Below are 25,904 nucleotides of genomic sequence, written 5' to 3' on the forward strand. Positions count from 1 at the left end.
AAACACTACCAAATAAATACCTTTTTGGATCTACTCTATAGTTTTCCTTCAGAACTTTCGGAACTGTAGGCAGGGCCGGCTTTAGGGCAGTGCGACTGGTGCGGCCGCACTGGGCGCTGACCTGTTGAGTGGGGGCACTGTGACCTCAGGGGGTGCTGTGTTTAGCAATATTTTAAGATAGTAGATATAGGGGCACTTTTGCAGGTGGTAGGGAGAGAATCTGAGGAGGCGGTCATGGGACGTGGGGGTGCCAAAAGTAATTGTCGCACTGGGCGCCCACAAGCGCTAAAGCCGGCCCGGACTGTAGGCAGGACATCTGGAGAGGCATTAAACAGCAAACATTCAGTTTTTGCTTCCTTAATTTTATATCCCCCTATATTCGTAGAGGTTTAAATTTACTGCAAGGACCTATTAATATTCAGAGTGGTCAGGTCAAAAATAGGGCTATATCATCTGCATATAACCTTATTTTTGTGCCCGTGGGATGGGGGAATACAATATTGATGTCTTGGTAGATGGATTGGGCCAAAGGCTCAATAAAACGGGCAAATAAAAAGGGGTAAAGAGGGCGGTTATGACAGGTGCCTCGATTTAGGGTGATTTGCCCTTGCAAGGAATTATTAACTGTGCGATCCCCTCTTGATATAGTAACTGAATAGATCTTGAAAACTGTGATGGAAAATAAAAATACCCCAAAATCCAAAATAAACACCTTCAGTTTACAAGATCAAAGGCCTTCTCGGCATCCAGCAAAATAAGCACCACTGGAATGATATCTGCTGTCACCATATTTATGCATTCAAACATGAAGTGAGTACTAGAAAATAAATTCCGGCTCCTGATAAAAACATTCCGATCCCTCTAAGAAATTGGGCTACCTTGTCAATCTGATTCGCTAAGATTTTAGTATAGAGCTTATATTGCAAATTTAACAGAGTTATAAGTCTATAAGATTTACAATCCATGTCCCTTTCCCCTGCTTTTAGAAAGGTCACTCAGCAGAACCCCTCTTTGAAATGAATCTGGAACCTGACTACTAACTAGCAGACGGCTAAAAAGAGTCACCAAGGGGCCCTTTAAGCTCAGTATAAAAGTTTTATAAAACTCAGAGCCCAATCTGTCTTCTCTGGAGTGGGGGTGGGGGGGGTGGATACGATTAGGAAGCTGTGTTATGATTTCTTCTACCTCTCTCTCGAAAATAGGGTAAAAGGCAGGTAATTTCACACTCTCAAGGAAATTGTCAATGTACTGTTCCGTCCCCTCTACTTCCAGCCTGATCATCTTAGTACAGATTGGCATAGTACTCAAACACAATCTGTTTACTTTTCTCCACCTTTTCCATGCACTGCCAAGTCTAAAGGTTCCTAATTCTGGTGATCAGATTATGATTAACCCTATCTTTTGCCCTGCATATTAGAAAACTGTCCATGGATTCCCTCTCCTCATTGACTTGTTGTATAAAGGTCTGATTATTAATTAAATCCTTTTGTAGGAAAAAAATCCCTTAGCTTTTCTTTTGCTATAATCCATCTGCCCATTGATGAGGGTGATCTGAAAGCCTGATAAGCTCTATCTGCTTCTACTTACAAGATGGTCAGTTCTTCCCTCTTATTCGAAATGCCTGTACTTATATAAGGGTCCCCCTCATAGTACATTTAAAGCCTCCCAAATGATTGAGATATTTGTTGATGCCTCATTAGTCGTGAAGAAGCTAACGATCTCTAGTGTGATCAGATCTATCACATCTTCTTCCAAAATGATTGTCTTATCCATCACCCACCTCTTAGCCCTACATGGTAAAGGGATGGCACATCTCAAATCTACCACCTGATGATCCGACAAGCCGCTAGCATAATGCGAGATATCAACAATAGGGAATTAAGGGGGCCCTAAACAAAAATCAGAGAAGCTGAATTAAACCTTTTAGAAAAGAACGTGTAAGACCTGGCTTCCACCTTGTTTATCTGCTACATGTCCACCACCCCTAAATGGAGAAAGATATCTTTAAAAATCCTTTCCATATGTCTCTTCCTTTGCACCCAACATGGTTCGGAGGAGTCCAGGTACAAATCCGATACAAAATTGAAATCACCCCAGATTAAAGCCTCTCCCTGCAAATAATTAAGTTCCTAACCCAACTTCAATAATTACTTCGGATTAATACTTATGGGGCCATAGTAAGAGATGAAGTTTACTCTACAGCTATTTACCTGTATCTGGAGTATTTCCCTGTATTACTCACCATCTGTGATAAGGGGTTGGTAGCTCACTTGCAGCTCTTTTTTTACCTAAATTGCTAGTCCCCTTTGGGTGGAATCAACATCCACAGTCCCAGTATCTAAGAGACTTAATCTTGCTGCCTTTTATCGAATGTGTCTCCTGCAATAAGATTATGTTGAGCTTAAATTGCATACACCAAGCAAAAGTAACTTCCCTGTTCACAGTGTTATGAAGCCCATTGGCATTGAGGCCAATCACTGTCAAATCTGCCATCCGAAAGCTCCCTAATATACCACCATAGTTTAACTACTTGCCCCATCTTGGCGGGGGTCTCTACCCCTAGCTCAACTAGTATCTCATATGTGTAATTTTTCTCATCACTTTGATCACAACCCCCCTTAGTTTCCTTCCATTGCCCTAATTTACCCTCAACCCTCTCCCTTCCACCCTCAGCACACCCACCACACCACCTCCCAGCTCACCAAACCCATCCAAACCCCATGGGACACCTAACCCGAAAGCTAAGTCCTCCCTTTCCCTCCATCGAATTGGTGTCCTGTTAGGGCACCAAGGGTGGCTAAATTAAGCTATTAAGGACCCCCTCATTTCCCAGGAAGATAGAAACTTTCTTGCCTCTTGCACTTCTGACAAAATCTGAAACCTACCTGCCCATAAACTTTCAGCTTGGATGGTTGGATTACTTGAGCTTGTGCCACTCTGGCTTTAAAAGCATTAATCATCTGTGTGAACTACCACCTTTGGCAAGAGGTTTCAAAAGACATTTCCAGGAAAATTTGGAAAGCAAAGTCCTTCTCTACACTTATAGGTTTTGACTGGATAGCTTTTCTTAGGACTCTTTCCTGAATACAGAAGTCCTGCACCAATATTGAGTGAGGTTTACTACCGTTTTAGGCACTCTATGGGCTCTGGCTACAGAAAAATCTGATAGAGGCTGTTTTGAAACATGTGAAGAAATCAGCTTAGAAACTGCCTCTGTCATTTCCAAATCCTTTTCCCATCCTTGCTTCACTCTGACCAGAAGTAGGTTAAACTTGCAGGACCGATTCTCCAAATCCTCAATCTTCCCACTCATATTTCTGATCTAATGCTGTACATGCTGAGCCATATGAGTATGATTAGTAAGTGTATCCCCCAGGTTAGATACTCTCTGCTCCACCTCTGTCTGGCGGGCGTTCAGATCCATTATTCCAAATTCTATTGCCTCTAAAATGTCTTCCAATTTATTTACCATGGCTATTTGTGCTGCTTTTCCTGGACTTCCTTTGAGAGGAGCTAAAACATGGAGATAATCTTATGCCCTGACTTGCCCCAGGCGAACACTGGGATTTAGTACAGTAACTAAACCAGGTACTATGGAGTTCACCGCCGAAACCTTGATTACTCTTCAATAGTCTCCAAGGAAATTGAGAAAATGTCAGTAAGATTCCCAGGCCAGTTAACGCCTTTCCATCCAGGATTGGAATGTTCATTAAATTGACGCAGGGATGGAAGGTGGTGAGAATACTCATTTTCCCTCTCTTGTGTTTGCCTGTGTTTTCTCACCCAGGGCAGAGACAGAAACACCCTTCTTCGTATATGCCACCTTTAGAGATTGTTCCCCCAAATAATCCAATTTAAGAGGCATTGGACATTGTCTTCCGCTAGAGTTACCGTCCTGACTAGAGCCGGCCTCAGAAAAGGGAGGGGATGGGCGTCTCCAAGAGACACATATGGGGACTCTTCTCTTAGTGATACGTGGTGCTTGTTGTTCGCGAGGTGTTTTCTATTGCTGCTAATTACTTGTTTGCACTTTGTAACTATTTTAACATTATTTGTATTACTGTTTCCTAAAAATTAAAATGTTATTAGTCCTTACTGCCTTCTTCTTCTGATCCCGTGGTGTCCGTCTTTTAGAGCGGGCGAACTGTACTTTGGGGTCAGCTCAGCGTGTGATACGTGGTGCTTGTTGTCCGCAAGTGTGAGGTGTTTTCTATTGCTACTAATTACTTGTTTGCACTTTGTAACTATTTTAACATTATTTTTATTACTGTTCTTAAAAATTAGATTGTTCTTAGTCCTTACTGCCTTCTGCTCCCGATCCTGCGGTGTCCGTCTATTAGAGTGGGCCCGCTGTACTTTGGGGTCAGCTCTCTAGCTTTTTTTTTCTATCCTGCCCATAAAATTCACGATGGTGTGGCTGCACAGCGTGTGATACGTGGTGCTTGTTGTTCGCGAGTGCGAGGTGTTTTCTATTGCTGCTAATTACTTGTTTGCACTTTGTAACTATTTTAACATTATTTTTATTACTGTTCTTAAAAATTAAATTGTTATTAGTCCTTACTGCCTTCTGCTCCCAATCCTGCGATGTCCATCTGTTAGAGTGGGCCCGCTGTACTATGGGGTCAGCTCTGTAGCTTTTTTTTTCTATCCTGCCCATAAAAGTCACGCTGATGCGACCGCGCAGCGTGTGATAAGTGGTGCTTGTTGTTCGCGAGTGCGAGGTGTTTTCTATTGCTGCTAATTACTTGTTTGCACTTTCTAACAATTTTAACATTATTTTTATTACTGTTCTTAAAAATTAAATTGTTATTAGTCCTTACTGCCTTCTGCTCCCGATCCTGCTGTGTCAGTCTGTTAGAGCAGGCCCACTGTACTTTGGGGTCAGCTCTCTAGCTTTTTTTATCTTTCCTGCCCTTAAAATTCACGATGGTGTGGCTGCACAGCGTGTGATACGTGGTGCTTGTTGTCCGCAAGTGTGAGGTGTTTTCTATTGCTACTAATTACTTGTTTGCACTTTGTAACTATTTTAACATTATTTTTATTACTGTTCTTAAAAATTAGATTGTTCTTAGTCCTTACTGCCTTCTGCTCCCGATCCTGCGGTGTCCGTCTATTAGAGTGGGCCCGCTGTACTTTGGGGTCAGCTCTCTAGCTTTTTTTTTCTATCCTGCCCATAAAATTCACGATGGTGTGGCTGCACAGCGTGTGATACGTGGTGCTTGTTGTTCGCGAGTGCGAGGTGTTTTCTATTGCTGCTAATTACTTGTTTGCACTTTGTAACTATTTTAACATTATTTTTATTACTGTTCTTAAAAATTAAATTGTTATTAGTCCTTACTGCCTTCTGCTCCCAATCCTGCGATGTCCATCTGTTAGAGTGGGCCCGCTGTACTATGGGGTCAGCTCTGTAGCTTTTTTTTTCTATCCTGCCCATAAAAGTCACGCTGATGCGACCGCTCAGCGTGTGATAAGTGGTGCTTGTTGTTCGCGAGTGCGAGGTGTTTTCTATTGCTGCTAATTACTTGTTTGCACTTTCTAACAATTTTAACATTATTTTTATTACTGTTCTTAAAAATTAAATTGTTATTAGTCCTTACTGCCTTCTGCTCCCGATCCTGCTGTGTCAGTCTGTTAGAGCAGGCCCACTGTACTTTGGGGTCAGTTCTCTAGCTTTTTTTCCCATCCTGCCCATAAAAGTCACGCAGGCGCGACCGCGCCACCGGCGCGCCAAAGGCAAGCCCGTCTGCGCCTGTCCGCGCACCGACCGCACACAGCGCCAGCCATGCTGCTGGTTTGCGAAGGAATATTGCGGGGAATGTGGGATACCACTACACAAGTAAACAACTGCGGGCTATCGGTGAGTTGGGAGGTGGGCCGGCGAGTACAAACCAGCTGAGACTGCGGGAGTGGAATCAGACTTTGCAAGAGGGGATACCCTTAGATGTAGCCTGCTTAATGTCAGGTCATTGCCAAAGCATTATTTGGAGATCCAAATGTTGCTGGAAACACATGCTCTGGATGCATTGTTCATGACAGAGACATGGATGCACCCTGGTTCAGATCTGGAGCTGGGGTTGACCTGTCCTCCGGGCTATAAAGCTTTTCATAAACCACGATTCAGTGGCCGAGGAGAAGGGGTTGGGATTATCTTTAAAGAAAAATGGGATATCACCTCAATGGACATTGATGAGATGGAAGGTATTGAACTTCTAGGTTTTGCGCTAAAAGACCACAAAGGTATAGTTTGCTATAGGCCTCCTGGGGCAGCCAGTCCTCAACAACAGCAGCGTTTAACCGATGTTTTCAGTAATATGGCGCTTACCCATACTAGATTGCTTATTTTGGGGGATTTTAACCTATGGTCCAATGGGAGCCTGAACTCAGGTTATAAAAATCTCCTCCAATCCTGTGAGAACTTGAATCTACAACAATGTGTCACAGAGCTAACACATAAGGAAGGGCACATTTTGGAGCTAATTTTCTCAGAAACAAATGCAATAGGAGTGGAAACCATCCTGCCTGTGGGCTGCTCTGATCATTATTTGATCAAATTCCGGGTATATAATAGCAGGACGAACATCTTAAATACCGGTGTGGTGAAGAACTTTCAAGGTAGGGACTAGAATGGACTTTCCTAAAAAAGACATTACTGTATTCCTCACCAACAGGTTTTTTGATGCTGATTAACAGGTAGAAGAGAATTATGTGGCATTTTGTGAACAGATAAGCAAAAGGCTTGATCAGATAGCCGCCTTAACATTTTTTAAAAATCAGGCAGACCGTCAGCCCCATGGTATAATGAAAAATTGAGAAATTTGAAAAAGGACTGTAAGCTGGCAGAATGGAAGTGGAGAAAGGTATATGCAGAAGAGGATAAAACCGTCTGGAAGGTGACAATAGCCAACTATAGGAAAGAAATGTTCACTGCAAAAGCGGAATACTTTGCGGATATTATTCTGAAGGCACCTAATAGTACTAGAAGTATTCTCAAAATCGTGAATTATATTGCTAATCCAGACTGTACAAAAAACAAGATTCTTCCCACACAAGATCTTTGTGAAAGCCTAGCAACTTTTTATGTGGATAAGATTAGCAAAATCATTGATGGGCTGAAAGTGGGCCACACAGTTAATGCAGAAGATCATAGTGATGTGGCCAGGAGGTCACCACCAAATCAGAAGGAGAGGTGGGTAGATGAGGCCAATGTGGGCCTTCTAGATCACTTTGAGATACCTTCTGAGGAGGCTTTTAAGAAAGTAGCACTAGGTGTCTCCTCAGGTTCTCCTATCGATCCACTACCGCATAAAATATGGAAAGAACTAGGTTCAGAGCTCTTCCCCGTACTGCGATTGATTTGTAATCAATCTTTGAGAAGGGGGCTGGTACCAATTTGCTAGAAAAAAGCAATAATCACACCACTTTTGAAAAAATCTACGCCTGATCCAGCATGTCCAAAAAGCTACAGACCAATCTCTCTTCTACCTTATCCGGTGAAGATTACAGAGCGTCTGGTTAGCAAGACACTTTCCCAGTTCTTAGAGGTCAATAATAAGCTAGAGGATGTGCAATTTGGTTTCCGACCAGGACATGGGACAGAGACTGCTCTGGTGACCATTCTGGATGATCTTCGAATGCGAGCAGACAGGGGACAATCAGCTATATTGATTTTGCTGGACCTGTCTGCCGCATATGATACGGTCAACCACGAGGTCCTTCTGGCGACGCTGGAAGGAGTTGGGGTGGGGGGCATGGCATTGAAGTGGTTTCAATCATATCTGGACAATAGACGACAGGCGGTAGCTCTTCCCCCCTATCAATCAGAGTTTACTAACATCAAGCATGGCGTCTCTCAGGGATCCGCTATCAGTCCGATATTGTTTAATGTTTATATGAGCCCTTTGGTTGCTGTTATTAAGTCACAAAACGTAGATCTTGTAAATTATGCAGAGGATACACAACTTATCCTGTCACTGGAGCGAAATCAATCCATATCCCTGGAAAAATTCCATGCTTGTATGCAAGATACTGTACAATGGTTAAAAAATAATTATTTGCTATTTAATGGCGACAAGACGGAGATTTTATGTTGTGCAGTCGGAAAAGTTCGACTTTTACTCCCAACTGGGTTTTGGCCTATTCCTTAGGTCACACCACTGATACCCTCTGAGACGGTGCGTAACCTGGGAGTTAATTTTAATGACAAGTTGAGTCTGGCGTCTCAAGTAAACAAAACAGTCAGGAGTAGCTTCTCCCTCATTAGAGTGCTTCGGAATATTCTTCCGATGTTACCAATACAGGCCAGAGCGCCGATAGTAAGGAGTGTCATCTTGAGCCGACTGGATTATTGCAATGCTTTGCTGCTGGAGTCCCCAATGTATCTGATTGGGAGACTCCAGAGAATCCAGACAATGGGGGCCAAGCTAGCCATAATGAGACCTCGACGCTCATCAGCCTTGCAGGCCCTTAGGGAGCTCCATTGACTTCCAGTGTTACAGAGGATACAAATTAAGTCGCTCTGTATTGTTTTTAAAGCTCTGCATGGTCTTGGGCCTAAACTGTTGGAAAATAAATTTGAATGGCATATTCCCATCCATAGTCTTCGCTCTTCCTCAGCTAAATTGGTGAGAGTGCCCAGGTTTAGAAAAACAAAATCGGGAGGAAGAGCCTTTAGCATTGCAGCGGCGCAGCTCTGGAATAAACTTCCAACGGACCTCAGACAGATGGAAGACCTGCTGCAGTTTAGGAAGAAAATAAAGACCTGGCTCTATCCCAGAGCATAATTTTAGTCCTCTTCTCCGTTGGAAAACTGCCTCTTTATAACACCTATGCTCAGCAGGGCATAGGTATCTCAGTTCCAGGATACCCGTAGGGTCACAGTGCGCTTTACAAATCCTGATAACATTAACATTAACAGTGAATGGCCCTTATCCTGGCCATTTTAAGCTTCTCTCTGAACCCGTTTCCGAATCAGATTTTCCATCTTCCAAGACCCTTGACTCCCCTGTATTTTTTTGTTTTACTGTCAAGATTGTGGCAGGGCAGGAACTCCTATGTTCTCTGCTCCTAATACTCTTCTGGATCCATTTAGGCATTACCATGGTTCATTGTGGAATTCATTAGGGAAAGAGAGCCTAACTTTCCTGCCCACATGAATAGGTTCGAGAGAGCATTTACTTAGGAAGGTTTCCCTTTCTTCACAGAGGGCTTCCTTTTTAACATGCCTTCAGCTCAGTCCCCTCAAATGGCTAAGCCCACTCAGACTGCTCTCTGGACAGCTTTGACAACAATCAGTCTGGAGTTGCTTCCTGAAGTGTGAAGTGTGAAGGAGACAATCTCAGACATCTTCCTCTTCTTCTCAGTGCCCCCTCCCAAGAGCTGCTGCAACCTGTTTATATTGGAGATTGCCTTTGCTGCTCCTAATAAGACGTTTACATAGAAAGTTCATGGTAGCAAAGGTAGTCTCGAATCACATCATAACTGTAAACATATTATAACAGTCACACCCAGGCTAGCCGGCATGAATCTTCCAAAAGACCGTCAGAGTCATAGACATTTCCTTTATCCCCCAAGTCTCCTTTTCTTGCTGTTGTGGGGGTTTTGGCAGGCGCAAGAGCACAGCAAAGTGTAGAGCCAGAGCCTTTAGCATTTAAACAATTTAATCACAAGCACACCAGGAGTCTTGGAGTCTTTACTGTCGAACTAGCTCCTCACTTGAGAGGGGAAACCTTGATTGGATCTCTATGGGGGGAAAGTCTGTCCCACAGCATACTGCTATAGTCTGAGTGCACGAGCGGTTAAGCATAGGAACACTTCAAAGCGTCCAGAGTCCAAAAGACCATGAGGCCTAGGGTACAGCCCAAACTTGACATCCTTAATGATGAGTGCTCGCTCTGCACATGGCAGTGGGCTATCCCTCGCTTCCCCACCTGTAGCTGCTCCACCGTCTCTACCACCTACCAGGGATTCCAGGGCATGCCCCATGTTTTTGTAGTGCCCCTTCCTTCAATTGAGCCGTTAACTTGGCTCACAATGAGACAGTTCCGCCCGTGTAATGCGACAGTGGACCCACATCAGAAGCCCGCTGTTCTCCTGCCTTGATCCCGAGGCTCGTTTGAGCAGTTCCTCCACTGCTGCCTGTCTGGACTCTCAGCTCGGTCCTCGGCGCAAAGGCACAGCACCGACTCACCCGCTCCCTTCAGTGCCCGGGACTTAGACACTAAGCCGCCATGTCAGGAGAGGTCTGGTGCACTGCCTGCCGAGTAACCTCTCTCTGTCATTCCTCCTGCCAATTCTTCTCAAGGCCACCTGCAAACATTCACAATTGGAAGCCATCCCATTGGGCAGCTTCCATTGAATGGAATAGCACCCTAAGTCAGATGTTGTTATCTGTTTAATTGCTTGTGACAAGAATTGATACATTGCCATATGAATCAAAAATATGAGAATGGTGCTTGGTTTTATTCCCGCCACTCCTATGTGCAATTTGATATGAATTGCGCAAGGCCCTTTGCCTTTTGGAAAAAACATTTTGACACACAGACTACCTTTAGTACAGTTCCACTCACTATTCTCCATATAGCTCTAATGAATGACTGAGCTTTACCAGCTGGTGGTTTGCTATTTGTTGTCTTGTGACTGATCTTTTGTCATAGGTTGTATTCAGCAGTCCACGGGCTGCATACGCACCCTTATTTTCTTTTAGCAATTTCATTAAAGGCTTTTCTTCATTTCTTGCATTTGTACAGTTAAGTATTTCTGCCTCCTGTTGAGTTCGGAGATGTTATAAAAAAAAATACAAAACATGTTTGATAGTCAAAGAATCCATGGGCCTGATTACGGGTGAGTCGGTGTAATCCGACCTATATGTAAACCCCTGTTTGAGTACAGGTTGGAATTATGAGTTGGAAGGCATTTATCGCATCCAATAACTATTGGATGAGTGAAATACTTTGTCAAACCTGCCAAAATTCAGCCAGAGCAATGTGTAGGGTATTTACTGTACCATGCAGATTTTGGTGCGTTAAACACCAAAATGCACATGTTGTTCCCTGAAAACCCATAATAGGCACTATGTAGCACACCAGATAAATAACATACCCTGGGTATCATTATTTATGAGATGCAATGAATAGTGCCTTGTTTCCCGGCCCACTCATAATAAGGCCCTATATGACGTATTTAACAAGACAAAGGGCTCCCAGGTGAATAACTGCACAATTTGCAGCAAAAGAAAAATTTAAAGAAGCAGGAGGTATGAAATAACCATAGCTTAAACAATGAGGTTTTTTGGTCTTTTTGAAAGTCATTACACCGATTTGTAAAACAAGCATAAAAATTTTAAAATATCGCCTTCAAATGATAGCAAGGTTCCTGCTGCTTCAAAGCACACAAGGGCACCAAAACATGATTGGACACCTCAAGTAAATCCAGGTACTGATGCACACCAATCATGCTGAAAAAGGCTTGCAATAAAGATTTTAAATTGGCAGGGTAATATGATTTATTAGAACATTGGAATGTTGGAAGCACCATTGAAAACAATGGAGTGCTCCGGGCTTATAATGGCTGGTATAAGCCCGGAGCTCCAACATTCCAATGCTTCTTTGTTCACAGCTCTGGTTGTGAACAAAGGCTTCAGGGAGCCTGAGGGCATTTCAATCCCCTCGCGCTCCCTGAAGCTTTTCTTTTATTTGTTAGAACATTCCCCCCTCTAGTGGCAGAATGTTCTAATAGCCTTATAGCCTGTCGTAGCTGGGTTATACCAGCTATTAAAGTCCCGCTGCCCTGATAAAATCCCACGCCTTCGGCGTGGACCTTTAATGATGCAGCGGGCCCTTAATAGCCAGTGGCTATATTAGAACATTGGAATGTTGGGAGCTCCATTGTAGCCTATGGAGTGCTCCATGCTTCTATGGGCCGGTAAAGGCCAGCAGAGCAACATTCCAATGTTTTACAAAGGCCTCTCGGAGCTCGAGGGGATTTAAATCCCCTCGAGCTTCGAGTGGCCTTTGTTTTATTTGTTAGAACATTCTGCCCTCTAGTGGCAGAGTGTTCTAATAGCCTTATAGCCCTTCATAGCAGGGCTATACCAGCTATTAAAATCCCGGTCCCTTGTTAAAGTCCGTCACCTTCAGCTCGGGCCTTTAACACGGGAGCGGGCCTTTAATAGCTGGTATAGCCCGCTACGGCGGGCAATAAGGCTATAGTATAGATGAAAATGTGTTCCACCACTCATCACATGCTGGCATTGTTTGTTGGAGTATGCCTCGAAGTTCAATCATCAACTATCACTGGACAGTTTACTAGTTTATTTAAGGATTTAAGGATTGCCTTTTTGTCTTCCTGTATTAGAAAAGAACATGGATCTTTCGACCTCAAGGTCGAGGGCCTCTCCATCACAGTAGACTTGGCCTTGGGAAGTGATGGCTCTGGGAGGCCCACTATCTCCACATCTGGTTGTAGCAGTCACATCTCCACCGTCCGGGTCCACATTTCGGGAAAGCTGAGGTACGTAACTGTGCCAGATGTCACTGAAGAAAATATTCAGCTTGTACTAAATCATGGCAAAATGTTAAGATGTATGTGACCTTACAATATCAAGTGTACTCCGGTCAAGATTCAGTTTAATGTATTACTCCTCAAGATAGTGTTCTCCATGACTGGATACAGTCAACCAGTGTCCTCCATAGCCTAATGTATTGTATTGTATTGTATTGAAATGTTAGACTTTAATGAGTCTAGGTTCTGACAGATCATCATGAGTCACTGTGATTTTTACTCACTCATCCCAAATTCCCAGTTTATCCCAAAATTGTTTTGATTCCTGATGTTGCAACAGGATCTCCTTTCACATGGCCTGGTTTTCTTTAAACCAGAATAATTAGCAAGCATTGCATTCACAAATCTAATAGGTAAAAATCTGTGGGCCCGATTCACAGAACTACCTTAAGACAAAATCCTAAACTTACTACTATTTTGGTATTCACAGAAGGCACTTACTCATTTTGGTATTCACAAAAGGCACTTACTCATTTCGGTATTCACAGAAGTTAGGAGTCCTAACTTTAGGACTCCTAAATGCCTACTGTGAATACCGAAAGTCTTAAAGTTAGGATTCTTCTCAGTTTAGGAATAGGAGTAGTAAAGTTAGGACTCCTAACTTTAGGACCCCTAAATGCCTTCTGTGAATACCGAAAGTCTTAAAGTTAGGATTTTTCTCAGTTTAGGAGTAGTAAAGTTAACTTTACTACTCCTAAACTGAGAAAAATCCTAACTTTAAGACTTTCGGTATTCACAGAAGGCATTTAGGGGTCCTAAAGTTAGGAGTCCTAACTTTACTACTCCTAAACTGAGAAGAATCCTAACTTTAAGACTTTCGGTATCCACAGAAGGCATTTAGGAGTCCTAAAGTTAGGACTCCTAACTTCTGTGAATACCAAAATGATTAAGTGCCTTCTGTGAATACCAAAATGAGTGTCTTCTGTGAATACCAAAATGGTAGTAAGTTTAGGATTTTGTCTTAAGTTAGTTCTGTGAATCGGACCCTGTGTTTTATACATTACTGTATTGGATCGATACATTGGAATGTCTTGAACTCAAATGTGTAAACATTCATCTTTTTAAATGTATTATTTTTTGGTAGCAGTAACTACAATTGGCACAGAAACAAAGGTAACCATGAATTCAGTAACATTAGCAAGGACACCTAATATACATTTCTAGCTAGAAATTGTACAATGTTACCTATGTCAACAATATAGCTGTCATAAATTGAGATATTGATAATTGATGTACTAGACAAGCAAAGGAGGATTTGAAATAAGTAATGGACTTTGAACAAAAAGGGGGAGAGAGAATGTGCAGTATCAATGAAATACGTCAACAAACCTTGAATAGTGGAACATAAATTGATTAAATGTGTAAGAGTAGGTGATTCCAGACATATTCCTCAAACCATGGTGTATTCATGGATGCTTCCAAGCTTTTCCTTCACACTTGTTTTTGTAAGAAGATTTAACGTAAATTATTCCATATGCACTCACATCTCAGGGATTTACTGGAAATGTTGTTACATTCCTCTCTAGCATTTGAATATTTAATAGAACATTCCTCTATTCATCTAATACTATTCCTTTGTGGTTCTACTTACACGTTCAAATTGAGATCACTGAATGCATTACATCCAAAATGTGGAAGTTGTCAATGAATGTTGTTTCTTCACTTCTGAAGGAGAGGATAGAGATAGTTGTATGTCAGAATATCATTGTTTTTTTTGTTGTTTTTTTTAAAAAAGAAACCTTTATTTGACTTCAAAGAGTTACAGACATGGGCTTACAACCACTTGGGCCGGCCGCTAAGTAGTACGAGAAGAGTTAGTTCATCGTTATACAGACATGTCAATCAAAGGATCCCGTTAGTCCGTCCGCACTCTAAGTGAAGGCAGCAGTTGTATCCGAATACCAGTATAAAAACAGTTTCAACTTTTAATTTAAAACTTATAAACATTTCACACGAACAAGGCAATAAGAATTATAAGTATCAGGACGTGCTCCCCGGGGTAGGAAAGTCCCCCTCATATAGTAATCATGAATGATCTGCAACAGAGGAGGGGGGGGGGGCCCGGGAGTGGAGAAAAAGTCAAACTGTAACATACTCATGACATAGCAAATTAGGAATGTTCAGCTAGGGGGACAAAGGAACATCCAATACTATCGCAAGAGGAGGGGCGCAGATGTCTCCGCGATAAGAATTCCACGGACCCCACACCTTAGACCATTTCCTGGGCTTGCCTCTCGCCACATACACCGTCTTTTCTCTAAACATGCACCAGTCCATATTCTCCTTCCATACCGAGATCGTGGGTGACCTCTGAGAACCCCATAACTGTGCGATGTCGCGTTTAGCCACCATATTCCCCAGAGTCGCCCACTACGTCTGCGCCGCATCATAATCATTTGGCTCCCACACGTTCAGCAGACACCTTCTAGCTTCTAGTAACAGAGCGACGTGTGTGACCTCTTCCATTACCGCATGCACCCGATTCCAAAAGCGAGCCACCTCAGGACATTCCCATATGACGTGAAGGAAAGTACCCAGCAAACCACAGCCACGCTTACACAGACCATCCACAGAAAGACCCATGCGCATCAGGCGGGGTCCAGTGATATACACTCTATGGAGTATCTTCAATTGTACGAGCCGTAGGCGAGCCGGAATTGCCACCTCCCTCGGGGAGGCCACCGCCGATACCCAGTCCTCATCGTCTAATACCAAACCGTCAGCTACCCAGACCTCCCGCAGGTGGGTCAACAGGTCCGCCCGGTCGTTTATAAGCTTTTTATAAATCAAGGAGATTGTGCTGTCAGGCACGTAGCCATCTAGCACTCTGTCCTCCAATGGGGAATATTCCGGGATAGCAGTAGCATCAGAAAAAACCGAACACAACGCATGGCGGACCTGAGCATACCGGAAGTACTCCCTATCGTTCAGCTTATATTCCACTTTCAGCATGTCAAACGTTTTAAACTTCCCTTTCACCCAAAAATTACTCACCTTACATATGCCAATCATATCCCATTTCTCAAATCCTTTTGTTTTCCACAAACAGCCCAGCCTTTCTGAAGCATACAGCGGGGTCGCTCGAGTCAGGCGGTCCTTCCATCCCATCGCAGCATTGGCAGCATGCCACACACGTACTGCTATCTTTGTTGGGCCTGTCAACTGCACACCAGGAGACTTCGAATATAGTGCCCTATTGTAATCCCCACCAGGCAATAACATTTTATCCATTGCAAACGCCGGGTTCAGGGCCGGTCCGTACATCCCGTGATTCACCGCCGCCAGTTGGGACGCCCAATAATATCGCTTGATATCGGGGAGTGCAATACCCCCATCATACCAAGGGAGTGTCAATTTTGTGAGAGCGATTCGCGATCGCCCGTCCCAGAACAGTTGCCGCTGCAAACTCTCCACCTCACGGAAATAGCGGGACGGTATAACGTCAAGCGTGTTTTGTAGTGCGTACAGGAATCGTGGTAGTGACATCATTGTAAACAACGCCGCATGTCCGAGCGGTGAAAGCGGAAGCCGTCGCCAACCCAAAACGTCGGCCTTTAGTCGCTGAAGTGAGGGAAGCAAGTTCCGCTCATAACGGGCCACAGGGTCTAATGTTATGAAGACTCCCAAATATTTAAACCCCGATTGCGAAATCTGGTTAGGGCAGCCACGCGGGAGGAGAGGAGCATCACCCGAGAGAATGTAGATGCATGACTTAGTCCAGTTAATGACCAAGCCGGAGTTACGACCAAATGAGTTTAGAACATCGACTAATACAAGTAAAGACTGCCGGGGAGATGTGAGGTACAGGAGAATGTCGTTCGCGTAAAGAGAGATGCGGTCCTCAAATTCAGGCGTCCACTGAATGCCCCGCAAGGAGGGTTCCCATCGGTGCCAGGCAGCCAGAGGCTCCAAGGCGAGTGCGAAGAGAAGAGGCGACAACGGACAACCCTGCCGCGTGCCTCTTCCCAACACAAAGGGTGTCGACACTCTGCCATTCACTACAACCTGAGCCAATGGTTCATCATACAACAACTTCACCCAACCGATAAACCCAGGGCCAAAACCAAATTTCGCGAATGCCGCCCAAAGATACGGCCATTCTAGAGTGTCAAAAGCCATTGTCGCATCCAGAGATGCCAAAATGGCCGGCTCACGTATGTGCGCCGCTCTGGCGAGCACTCCATGGAGACGCCTCAGGTTCAGAGCCGTGTTACGGTGAGGTATGAAACCAGACTGATCCGGATGGATCAAGTCGCCAACGACCCTAATCAGACGATTAGCTAAAACCTTAGCTAGAATTTTGGGCTCCGCATTCAACAGTGAGATTGGTCGATAAGAGACACATCGATCCCGCGACTTCCCCTCCTTGTGAATCACGACTATTGTGGCAAGTCGCTGATCATACGGGAGGGAGCCCACTTCTCGTGCTTCAAGGAACATTGCACGTAGATGAGGCGCCATCTTGTCCGGACGCAGTTTATACAGTTCGATGGGAAGGCCATTAGGATCCATGGCCTTGCCGGAAGCGACCGAGCGAATGGCCAAAGCAAACTCATCAGGCGACAACGTCGCGTCCAGCAGTATCCTATCCTCCTCTGACAAAGACGGCAACGCAGTATCTCTCAGCAGTAGTTGAGAGTCATCCTCAGAGCGATCCGAGACTGGAGAATATACTTCGCGGAAATAATCCGCGAAACATTCAACAATTTCCACAGGGTCAGTCACACGCGCACCATCCGCTCTCTCAATGACCGGCACCACTCGACTCGCTCTCTCTTTCTTGTCCAACCATGCAATCAACTTTCCAGCCTTATCCCCCACATCGTATAAGCGCCCTTGCTGCTCTCTACTCATCACCTTGGCAGCATCAGTAACCAACGCTCTATAGTCAAGCTGCTTGAGACTGAGAACGTGCAACTTATCATTCGTAACACCCCGCGCCAGGTCCCCTTCCAACTCAGCTATTTCATTCTCAAGGCGAACCACCTCCTCAATCTTGCTTTTCTTGGTGTGGGAAATTAGGGAAAGGGCTTGCCCACGGATCACCGTTTTGAAGGCTTCCCACAACGAGACAGCAGATGATATTGACCCCACATTTTCATTAAAATAGCGTTCGAGAGACTTAACCAGTTCCGCCCGGATTTTAGGATTACGCAGGTACCAAGGGTTAATCGGCGCTACCCTCCCCTCAGCCCCGGGGGCGACCTCCATATGCAACAGTAGTGGGGAGTGGTCAGAAATACCCCGGGCCAGATGTCTTACTTCCCTAACCATCACAGCTTGGGCCGCCGGCATAAGGACATAGTCAAGTCTCGATAGGCTTCCATGAGCCCCTGAGTGGAAAGTGTATTCCGCCTGTCCCGGGTGCAGTAGTCTCCAGCAGTCTATAAGTCCGAGGGTATCTATAAACCCACTCAGCCAGGTCTGCACCCCAGGGAGATCCCTGGGAGGGTGACGATCCGCTCTACCGGATACGACAGAATTAAAATCACCCCCCATCACCAGAACCCCCCCCCGGAGTCCCAGGACCATGCGCCCTAAATCAGCAAATGTTACAGTCTGCAATCCTGGTGGGACACACACAGAAACCAGCGAGACAGTTCTGCCCTCCCACCGTCCTACGAGTGCTGCATACCGCCCTCTGTCATCATGGATTATATCGTCCACCTCCAGCGGGAGAGAGGCTCTAACCAAGATGCCCACCCTCCTCGAGCCAGAAGTGAAACCGGATTGAACAGCGAGACGATATCCCCGCCTATTCATAGCATGGCAAGAATTCCCAATTAGATGCGTTTCCTGCAGAAAGACAATGTCTGGCGAGAGCCGTTTCAAAAACTGCAGCACTACCCCACGTTTAATCCTGTCCCCAAATCCATTCACATTCCATGAGAGTACTCTCAATCCCCTACCCCCCATCCCAGCCTCGCGCACAACCCCCTCCCCCCAGAGAACACGACCCCAACCACCAGTCATATAGCATTACGTTGCCTTGTAAAACATTCAAACATTCCCCAACCCCCCCACCAACATTCCCGTTACAACTCCCCCCTCCCTGCACCTCTGCGTGAGCCCATGTAGCCCCCCCAACTTGCAGTGTGCCTGTCGCCCTACCATTGACTAATCTACGAAAAGAAACCCCAGAAGAGGAAAGAGTCTCACTAAGCACCCCACAACCCCCGGGCATTTAGAATAAGGCACTGAATAGAAACATCGAACCAAGGTATTGAAGTGTCATCGCAATGTTCAGTCACCGGGAACCTTCTGCCCCGTCAAGCCCCCTCCGTTCTCCTCAGTCCGTTCCTCTCGACTGCGTTGCTGGGGCAAAGTATCAAGCCAATCTCCAACCACCTCCGGCCGATCGAAGAAATGTGACCGATCCTCAAACTCAACACGCAACCTGGCCGGAAAGAGCATCGCATATTTCAGCTCCATGTCCCTCAGGCGCCGTTTAACAACCATGAATCCCTGTCTCTGCTTTTGGACCGATTGTGTGACGTCCGGGTAGAAACTTATATTAGTGTTCTCAAACTTCGTCGGCCCACTCACCCTCGAGGCCTGCAGGATAGCGTCCCTGTCCCTGAAATTGAAAATTCTGGCAATAATAGGCCGTGGGGGAGCGCCCGCTTTCGGCTTACCACCTGGAACTCTATGGGTCCGCTCGACCGCAAAAAATTTACTCAGCCCTTTGGGTGCAAGATAGTTGATCACGCGGTCTTCCACCAAGAGGTCGGCCGCAGGAACCTCCGATTTCTCTGGCACCCCTATTATGCGCACATTATTCCGCCGAGCCCTACTTTCAAAGTCCTCCAGCCGACGGACAAATAAATCATTGGACGTCCGCTGATTACGGACCTCGGTTTGCAGGTCGGACACGTCTGTTGTCAGGCTCGACGTTTTCAGATCCAAGGATTTGACCTTTTCATTCGTTTTTGAAAGGTCCGCTTTGACTAGATTAACGTCGATCAAACCGTGTCCAATTTATGGGCCAAGGTGTCGAATTGCTGACTAACCGCAGCTTTCATCTCGTCGATAGCACCCATGACATCCTGCAACGTTAATTCTGTGGACGATCCCGGGTCCTCCTTGGATCTCTCCGGTGACTTATGCAGTCCACTAGGGGATCATTTTGACTGAGCATAGCGGTCCATGTTATTTGCTTGGGTATAGCCTCCCCGCCTAGTCGTCTTGGATTTTTGTTTATCTCCGTCTGATCTAGCTGCCATTGTCTGAGGGCCACCAAGGTTGTCGTCCACCAACACGATTAGTAATCTCTGGAGAGCCGATCTGATGAGCCTCGGCGATCACGAAGTGTAGGCCAGGCTAGTGTCCAATATCCAGTCAGGATTCCCAATCTTCCCACTATCGACGTGTCGTTGACAAGCCAGGGTCTCTCAGCCAGTTTCTGCGAGGAGACCCGAAACTGAAAGTGAAAGTGCGGGGTACACACCAGCCCAGGTCCTGCATGCCGTTGTTGTTCACTTTCTGCCCGGGCACCACGCCAATTCGAATCCGGGGCAAGGCCAGGAGTAGGCTGCCAACTTGAAGCCAATGCTATCCCGGTTCCTGAAGTCCGATTTAAATTTGGACAACGGGGATCACCTCCGCTGATGTTCGTCTGTAGAAGCCCGTCGATAGAATCAGGATTTATTCAGGATAGACATGAGAGGTTGCGGAGGCCCTCGGGAGCCCTGTGCCTACGCGGCCATCTTGGTTGCGCGCTAGGCTCCTCCCCCCAGAATATCATTGTTTTTTTTTTTCTTTTTTGTTTTTTTTTAAAAACCTTTATTTCTTCAAGATTCTGGACACAGCTATTTAGCCGACAACCCGGAGGTTCGGCAGCTTCGTTAGAGAAGGACAAAGAAACGTCCACATTGCATTAAAGGAGCAGTGAAAAGATTCCATTTTTAAGTAAACACAAACACACAACGAACCCCAGCAAGGCGAAAACACTGAATGCCCATGGTGAAAGCCCCCCAGGGGAGGCCGGACCCCAATCATCTAACAGTCACAGTACTGTGATAAGAGGAAGAAGGGGGACAGCAGAGGCCCAAGAAGTCAATTAAGCATCACATCTTATATACTGAGCTGGAAAGAATGTCAAGAAGAAAGCTGTTCCTCGGGGGGATCCAAATCAGGGGCAAGACATATTCCCCCCCTGTATTGATTCCACCGCCCCCAGATGGCGTGCCACTTCCGAGGGCGGCCTCTTGCGCAATATACTGTCTTCTCCCTGAGCATACTCCAATCCATATTTTCTTTCCACGCGGTCAATGTGGGGGGCCCCGCGGAGCCCCACAATCGCGCGATATCTCTCTTAGCGACCATGTTACCCAGAGTCACCCATTGGGTCTGTGCCGCATCGTGATCAGTGGGCCCCCAGACATTCAGGAGACAACACCGCGCTTCCGGCTGCATAGCAATGCCCGTCACCTCCCCCATCACTGCATGGACTCTCCTCCAGAATTCCGCAATGACACCACATTCCCAGATGATATGCAGGAAAGTACCCACCATACCACATCCCCTCCTACATAGGCCTTCCTCAGAGAACCCCATATGAACCAGCCTTGGCCCCGTCACATACACTCGATGCAGTATTTTGAGCTGCACCAGCCTCAGACGCGACGGGATCGCAACCTCCTTGGGAGAGGAAACAGCAGACTGCCAATCCTCGTCATCCAACTCGAGTCCATCCCTAGTCCACTGGTCCCGCAGCCCCAGAAGCGCATCCGCCCGGACGTTTATCAATTTCTTGTGGATGAGCGAGATCGTGCTCTCAGGCATATGGCCATCAAGGATCCGGTCCTCCGAAGGAGAAGACTCAGGCACCTTCTCACCCTCCACGAGGACTGACCGGAGGGCATGACGCACCTGAACATAGCGGAAAAACTCGGAAGTCCCCAGCTCATACTCCTTCTGCAACTCTTCAAAGGACTTCACCCTCCCCTTAATCAGCACATCTCCGACCCTGGAGATGCCGATCAGGTCCCATTTATCAAAACCTTTTGTATGCCAAAGCCTACCCAATCTTTCAGATTCAAACAGCGGGGTAGCGAGGGTGAGCCTATCCTTCCAGCCCAGCGAGTCAGTTGCCATCTTCCACACACGCACCGCCACCCCAGTGGGCCCCATGAGGGACGAGTCCAGGGACCGCGAGTACAACGCCCTGTGATAGTTACCACCACGCAGCAACCACCTATCCATGGCATAACCAGGGCTGAGGGCAGAGCCATAGAGACCATGATTAATCGCGCTCAGCTGGGTGGCCCAATAGTAGCGTCGGATGTCTGGAAGCGCAATACCCCCATCATACCATGGAAGCGTCAACTTAGCAATTGCTATTCGCGGCCGCCCGTCCCACAACAACGTTCGTTGGAGGCTTTCGATCTCCCGAAAGTATTTGGCCGGTACCCAATCTAGAGTATTCTGCAATGCGTAGTGGAACCGGGGAAGAGACATCATTTTGAACAAGGCAGCGCGCCCAACGAGGGAGAGCGGCAGCCTCCGCCAGCCCTCTACATCCCGCCGCAGGCGCGCCAGGGGGGGGAGCAGGTTCCTCTCATACCGCAAAGCGGAGTCCATGGAGATAAAGATCCCCAGATACACGAAGCCCTGCTGAGCGATCTGGATCGAACAAGTTCGCGGGATCGGTGGAACCTCGCCACTCAGAACATATAAATACGATTTACTCCAGTTGATGACGAGACCCGAATTCCTACCGAAAGATGTAAGAACGTCACAGACCACTATCAGTGATTTCTTGGGCGAGGCAAGATACAACAGGATGTCATCAGCATATAGCGAAATGCGGTCCTCGTGTTCGGGCGACCATCTAAGTCCCCGTATATCCGGGTTCCAGCGTATCCACGCCGCCAGTGGCTCAAGGGCGAGGGCGAACAACAATGGCGACAGGGGGCAACCTTGCCGAGTGCCCCTCCCAAGCTGAAACGGAGTCGACGCCCGGCCATTTACCACCACACTCGCAAGGGGTCCCTCATACAGCAACCTCACCCAGCTCACAAAGCCATGGCCAAAGCCGAACTTGGCCAGCACAGCCCACAAATATGCCCATTCCACCGTATCAAAGGCCATCGTGGCATCGAGAGACGCCACAACGGCTGGTTCACGCAGCGTGCCCGCCCTGGCGATTACGCCATGAAGGCGCCGAAGGTTTAACGCGGTGTTACGATGCGGAATAAAACCGGATTGATCCGGGTGGATCAGGTCTCCAAGTACCCTGATCAATCGGGCCGCAAGGACTTTAGCCAGAATCTTCGGCTCGGCGTTAAGAAGTGAGATAGGCCTATATGAGGCACACTTATCGCGAGGTTTACCATCTTTGTGTATAACAACAATTGTCGCCAGTCGCTGATCCAACGGGAGGGTCCCACTCCCCCGCGCCTCCACGAACATGGCGCGCAGGTGAGGGGCAACCCTATCCGGAAACAGCTTATACAGGTCAATTGGCAAGCCATTCGGGCCCGAGGCCTTGCCCGAGTTCAGCGCGCGGATAGCTCCCGCCACCTCATCGACCGTTATGTCTCCATCCAAATCGTCCCTATCTACGTCGGAAAGACAGGGCAAAGCGATATCACGCAAGAGGTCACGCAAGTCCTCGGGCGGCCTATCCGACACTGAGGCATAAACCATACGGAAATAGTCCGTGAAGCACTGTACAATCCTCTCAGGTTCCACAATCACCTCTCCCCCCTCTCCCGTCAACTCCGGCACTACTCTATTAACCCGTTCTTTTTTGTCCAGCCAAGCTAGGAGTTTCCCGGCCTTGTCACCAACATCATACAAGCGTCCCTGCTGTTCCCTACTGAGGGTCTTAGCAGCATTCGTCACCAGGTCCTTATACTCGGCTTGCTTCAAGCTCAGCTCATGCAGTGAGGCCTCTGTAACCTCCTCCTCTAGCGCTCCCTCCAAAGCCACGATCTCCTCCTCAACCTGCATAACCTCGCCATCTCTCCGCCGCTTGGCCGCCACTACAAGGGAGAGGGCCTCCCCTCGCAGCACGGTCTTAAATGCTTCCCACAGCGACACTGCCGAGTCCACGGATCCCTGATTATCCTTGAAAAAATTATCAACCGTCTTCACCAGTGCGCTGCGCATCTTGGGGTCTCGGAAGTACCAAGGGTTAATAGGAGCCACTCTTCCCCCTCCCTCACGGCCAACATCCAGTCTGACCCACACTGGCGAATGGTCCGATATACCACGCGCCATGTGCCTGGCCTCGGACACCATTGAGGCATGCGCAGCCAGAGTGAGCAGGTAATCAATCCTAGAGAGGCTACCATGCGCTCCGGAGTGGAAGGTGTATTGGCTCTGTGTGGGGTGCCGGAGCCTCCAGCAGTCTATCAGGCCAGGAGTGTCAAGAAAGTCTGGAAGCCACTTCTGAGCCCCCCCTGAGTCTCTGGGCGGGTATCTATCCAGCAGCCCAGAGCCGACAGCATTGAAGTCACCCCCCACCACAAGCATACCCCCCGGGAGATCCAGCAAGGCCCTACCCAGATCTGTAAACATGGAGGCCTGCAGGGCCGGCGGGACATAAACCGAAACTGAAACCAAAGTTCTTCCTTCCCACCGCCCCGCCACCGCCACAAACCTCCCCCTATCGTCAACAATGGTGGAGTCCACCTCAAATGGTAGCGAGGCTCTGACTAGGATGCCCACACCCCTGGACCCAGAGGAAAATCCCGAATGTGCTATGAATTTATAACCCTTCCTATTAAGAGCATAGCACGTGTTACCTATAAGGTGCGTCTCCTGCAGTAGGGCGACATCCGGCAATGACCGTTTCAGGAATTGCAAAACAATCCCGCGCTTAATGCGATCCCCCAAACCATTAACATTCCAGCTAATAACACTTAAACCCCTACCCCCCATCCCCAAACGTAAGGAGGCCCACCCCACACCCGAAGAGCCACCATGGAACAGTCCTGAAAATAATCAATACGCCTTGCAGAAACAAACCCCCCAACAACAAACCCAAAATCCCAACTATCCCCCCCACCCTGCACCCCTGCTGCAGCTTACAAAGCCCCCCCAACTTGCAGTGTGCCTGTCACCCTACCAAACCCAAAATCTACAAAAAGTACCCTAAGGGAGGAAAGAGCTCCCCTCGTCCTCCCACAACCCTCCGTATTTACTGCATTCTGTTCAAGTCAGTAACTAGAGTCAAATCGAGTTAGTCCGGTTCCGAAGACATCAACCTTGTTCATCCCGGCCACTGTCCCCGTCTGCGGCAGTGTCCTCTCCCGTCCGTCGTCGGGGCAGAGCGTCCAGCCATTCATCGGCCATGACAGGCGACTCAAAAAAGAATGTTCGGTCTTCGTACACCACACGTAGTCTGGCAGGGAAGAGCATGGCATATTTCAGTTCCCTCTCCCGAAGCCGCCTCTTCACCCCCAGGAAGCCCTGCCTCTGCCTCTGCACCTGCTGGGTGAAGTCAGGATAGAAATTCACCGAAGCGTTCTGGAAGGGGACCGGGCCCGTCACCCTCGATGCTTGCAGGATAGCGTCCCGATCTCGAAAATGAAAGAGCCGGGCGACAATCGGCCTCGGTGGGGCTCCCACCTTGGGCCTACCACCCGGCACTCTATGGGCCCTCTCAACTGCGAAAAACTTTCCAAGACCCTTAGGCTGCAGATGGTTAAGCACCAAGTCCTCCACTAGCAGGTCTACAGAAGTCTCGTCCGAGGACTCCGGGACCCCGATAACGCGCACGTTGTTGCGCCTGGCCCGGCTCTCAAAGTCCTCCAGCCGACGGGCGGCGAAATCACTCTCGGTCCGCAACTTACGGACCTTGGTCTGTAGTTCCGAGACATCATCAGCGAGGCCCGTGGTCTTGAGGTCCAGGATTTTAACTCGTTCGTTCGTTTTGCCCAAATCCGCGCGGATCAGATTAACGTCCACCAAGATGGCATCCACTTTGTGCGCCAGGGCATCAAACTGTCTCCCAATCGAAGTCTGCAGCCCTTCGAGCGCGCCCATGACATCCTGGAGCGAGAGCTCCGGGGCCAAGGGTGAGGCAGTCTTCTGTGCATCCGGCAACTGGCTCGGTCCACCCGGTGACCCCTTCTGCTGGGCGTAGCGGTCCATATTATTGGCCTGAGTATAGGCTCCCCGCCTGGTGGCCTTAGGCTTCAGCCGATCCACCTCTGCTTTGCCCGACATGGTTGGCTCAAGCAGGTCGGTTCAAACAGGACGACCCTCTTCCAGCGAAAGAAGGCAGGAGTGCGCAGTCCTGCGATGGGCCGCCAGAGTAGCGTGCAGAGCGTCCAAATGATAATAAAGCAGCCGAGAGCACTCCCTGGGCAGGGCCAACAAAGGGCGAGAAAGTG

General features: G+C 47.5%; 1 protein-coding gene across 1 annotated transcript in view; it reads left to right on the top strand.

Annotated features, from left to right (window-relative positions):
- LOC146812188 (bactericidal permeability-increasing protein-like) overlaps positions 1-25,904 on the top strand; it is a 445,329-nt gene that overhangs the window by 42,278 nt on the left and 377,147 nt on the right. Inside the window, exon 4 of the mRNA XM_085619207.1 lies at positions 12,352-12,507. Coding sequence (XP_085475333.1) covers positions 12,352-12,507 — 156 coding nt within the window. The remainder of the gene's footprint in view (positions 1-12,351; positions 12,508-25,904) is intronic.

This window comes from Triturus cristatus, chromosome 7 (genome assembly GCF_964204655.1).
Source record: "Triturus cristatus chromosome 7, aTriCri1.1, whole genome shotgun sequence".
NCBI lineage: Eukaryota > Metazoa > Chordata > Amphibia > Caudata > Salamandridae > Triturus > Triturus cristatus.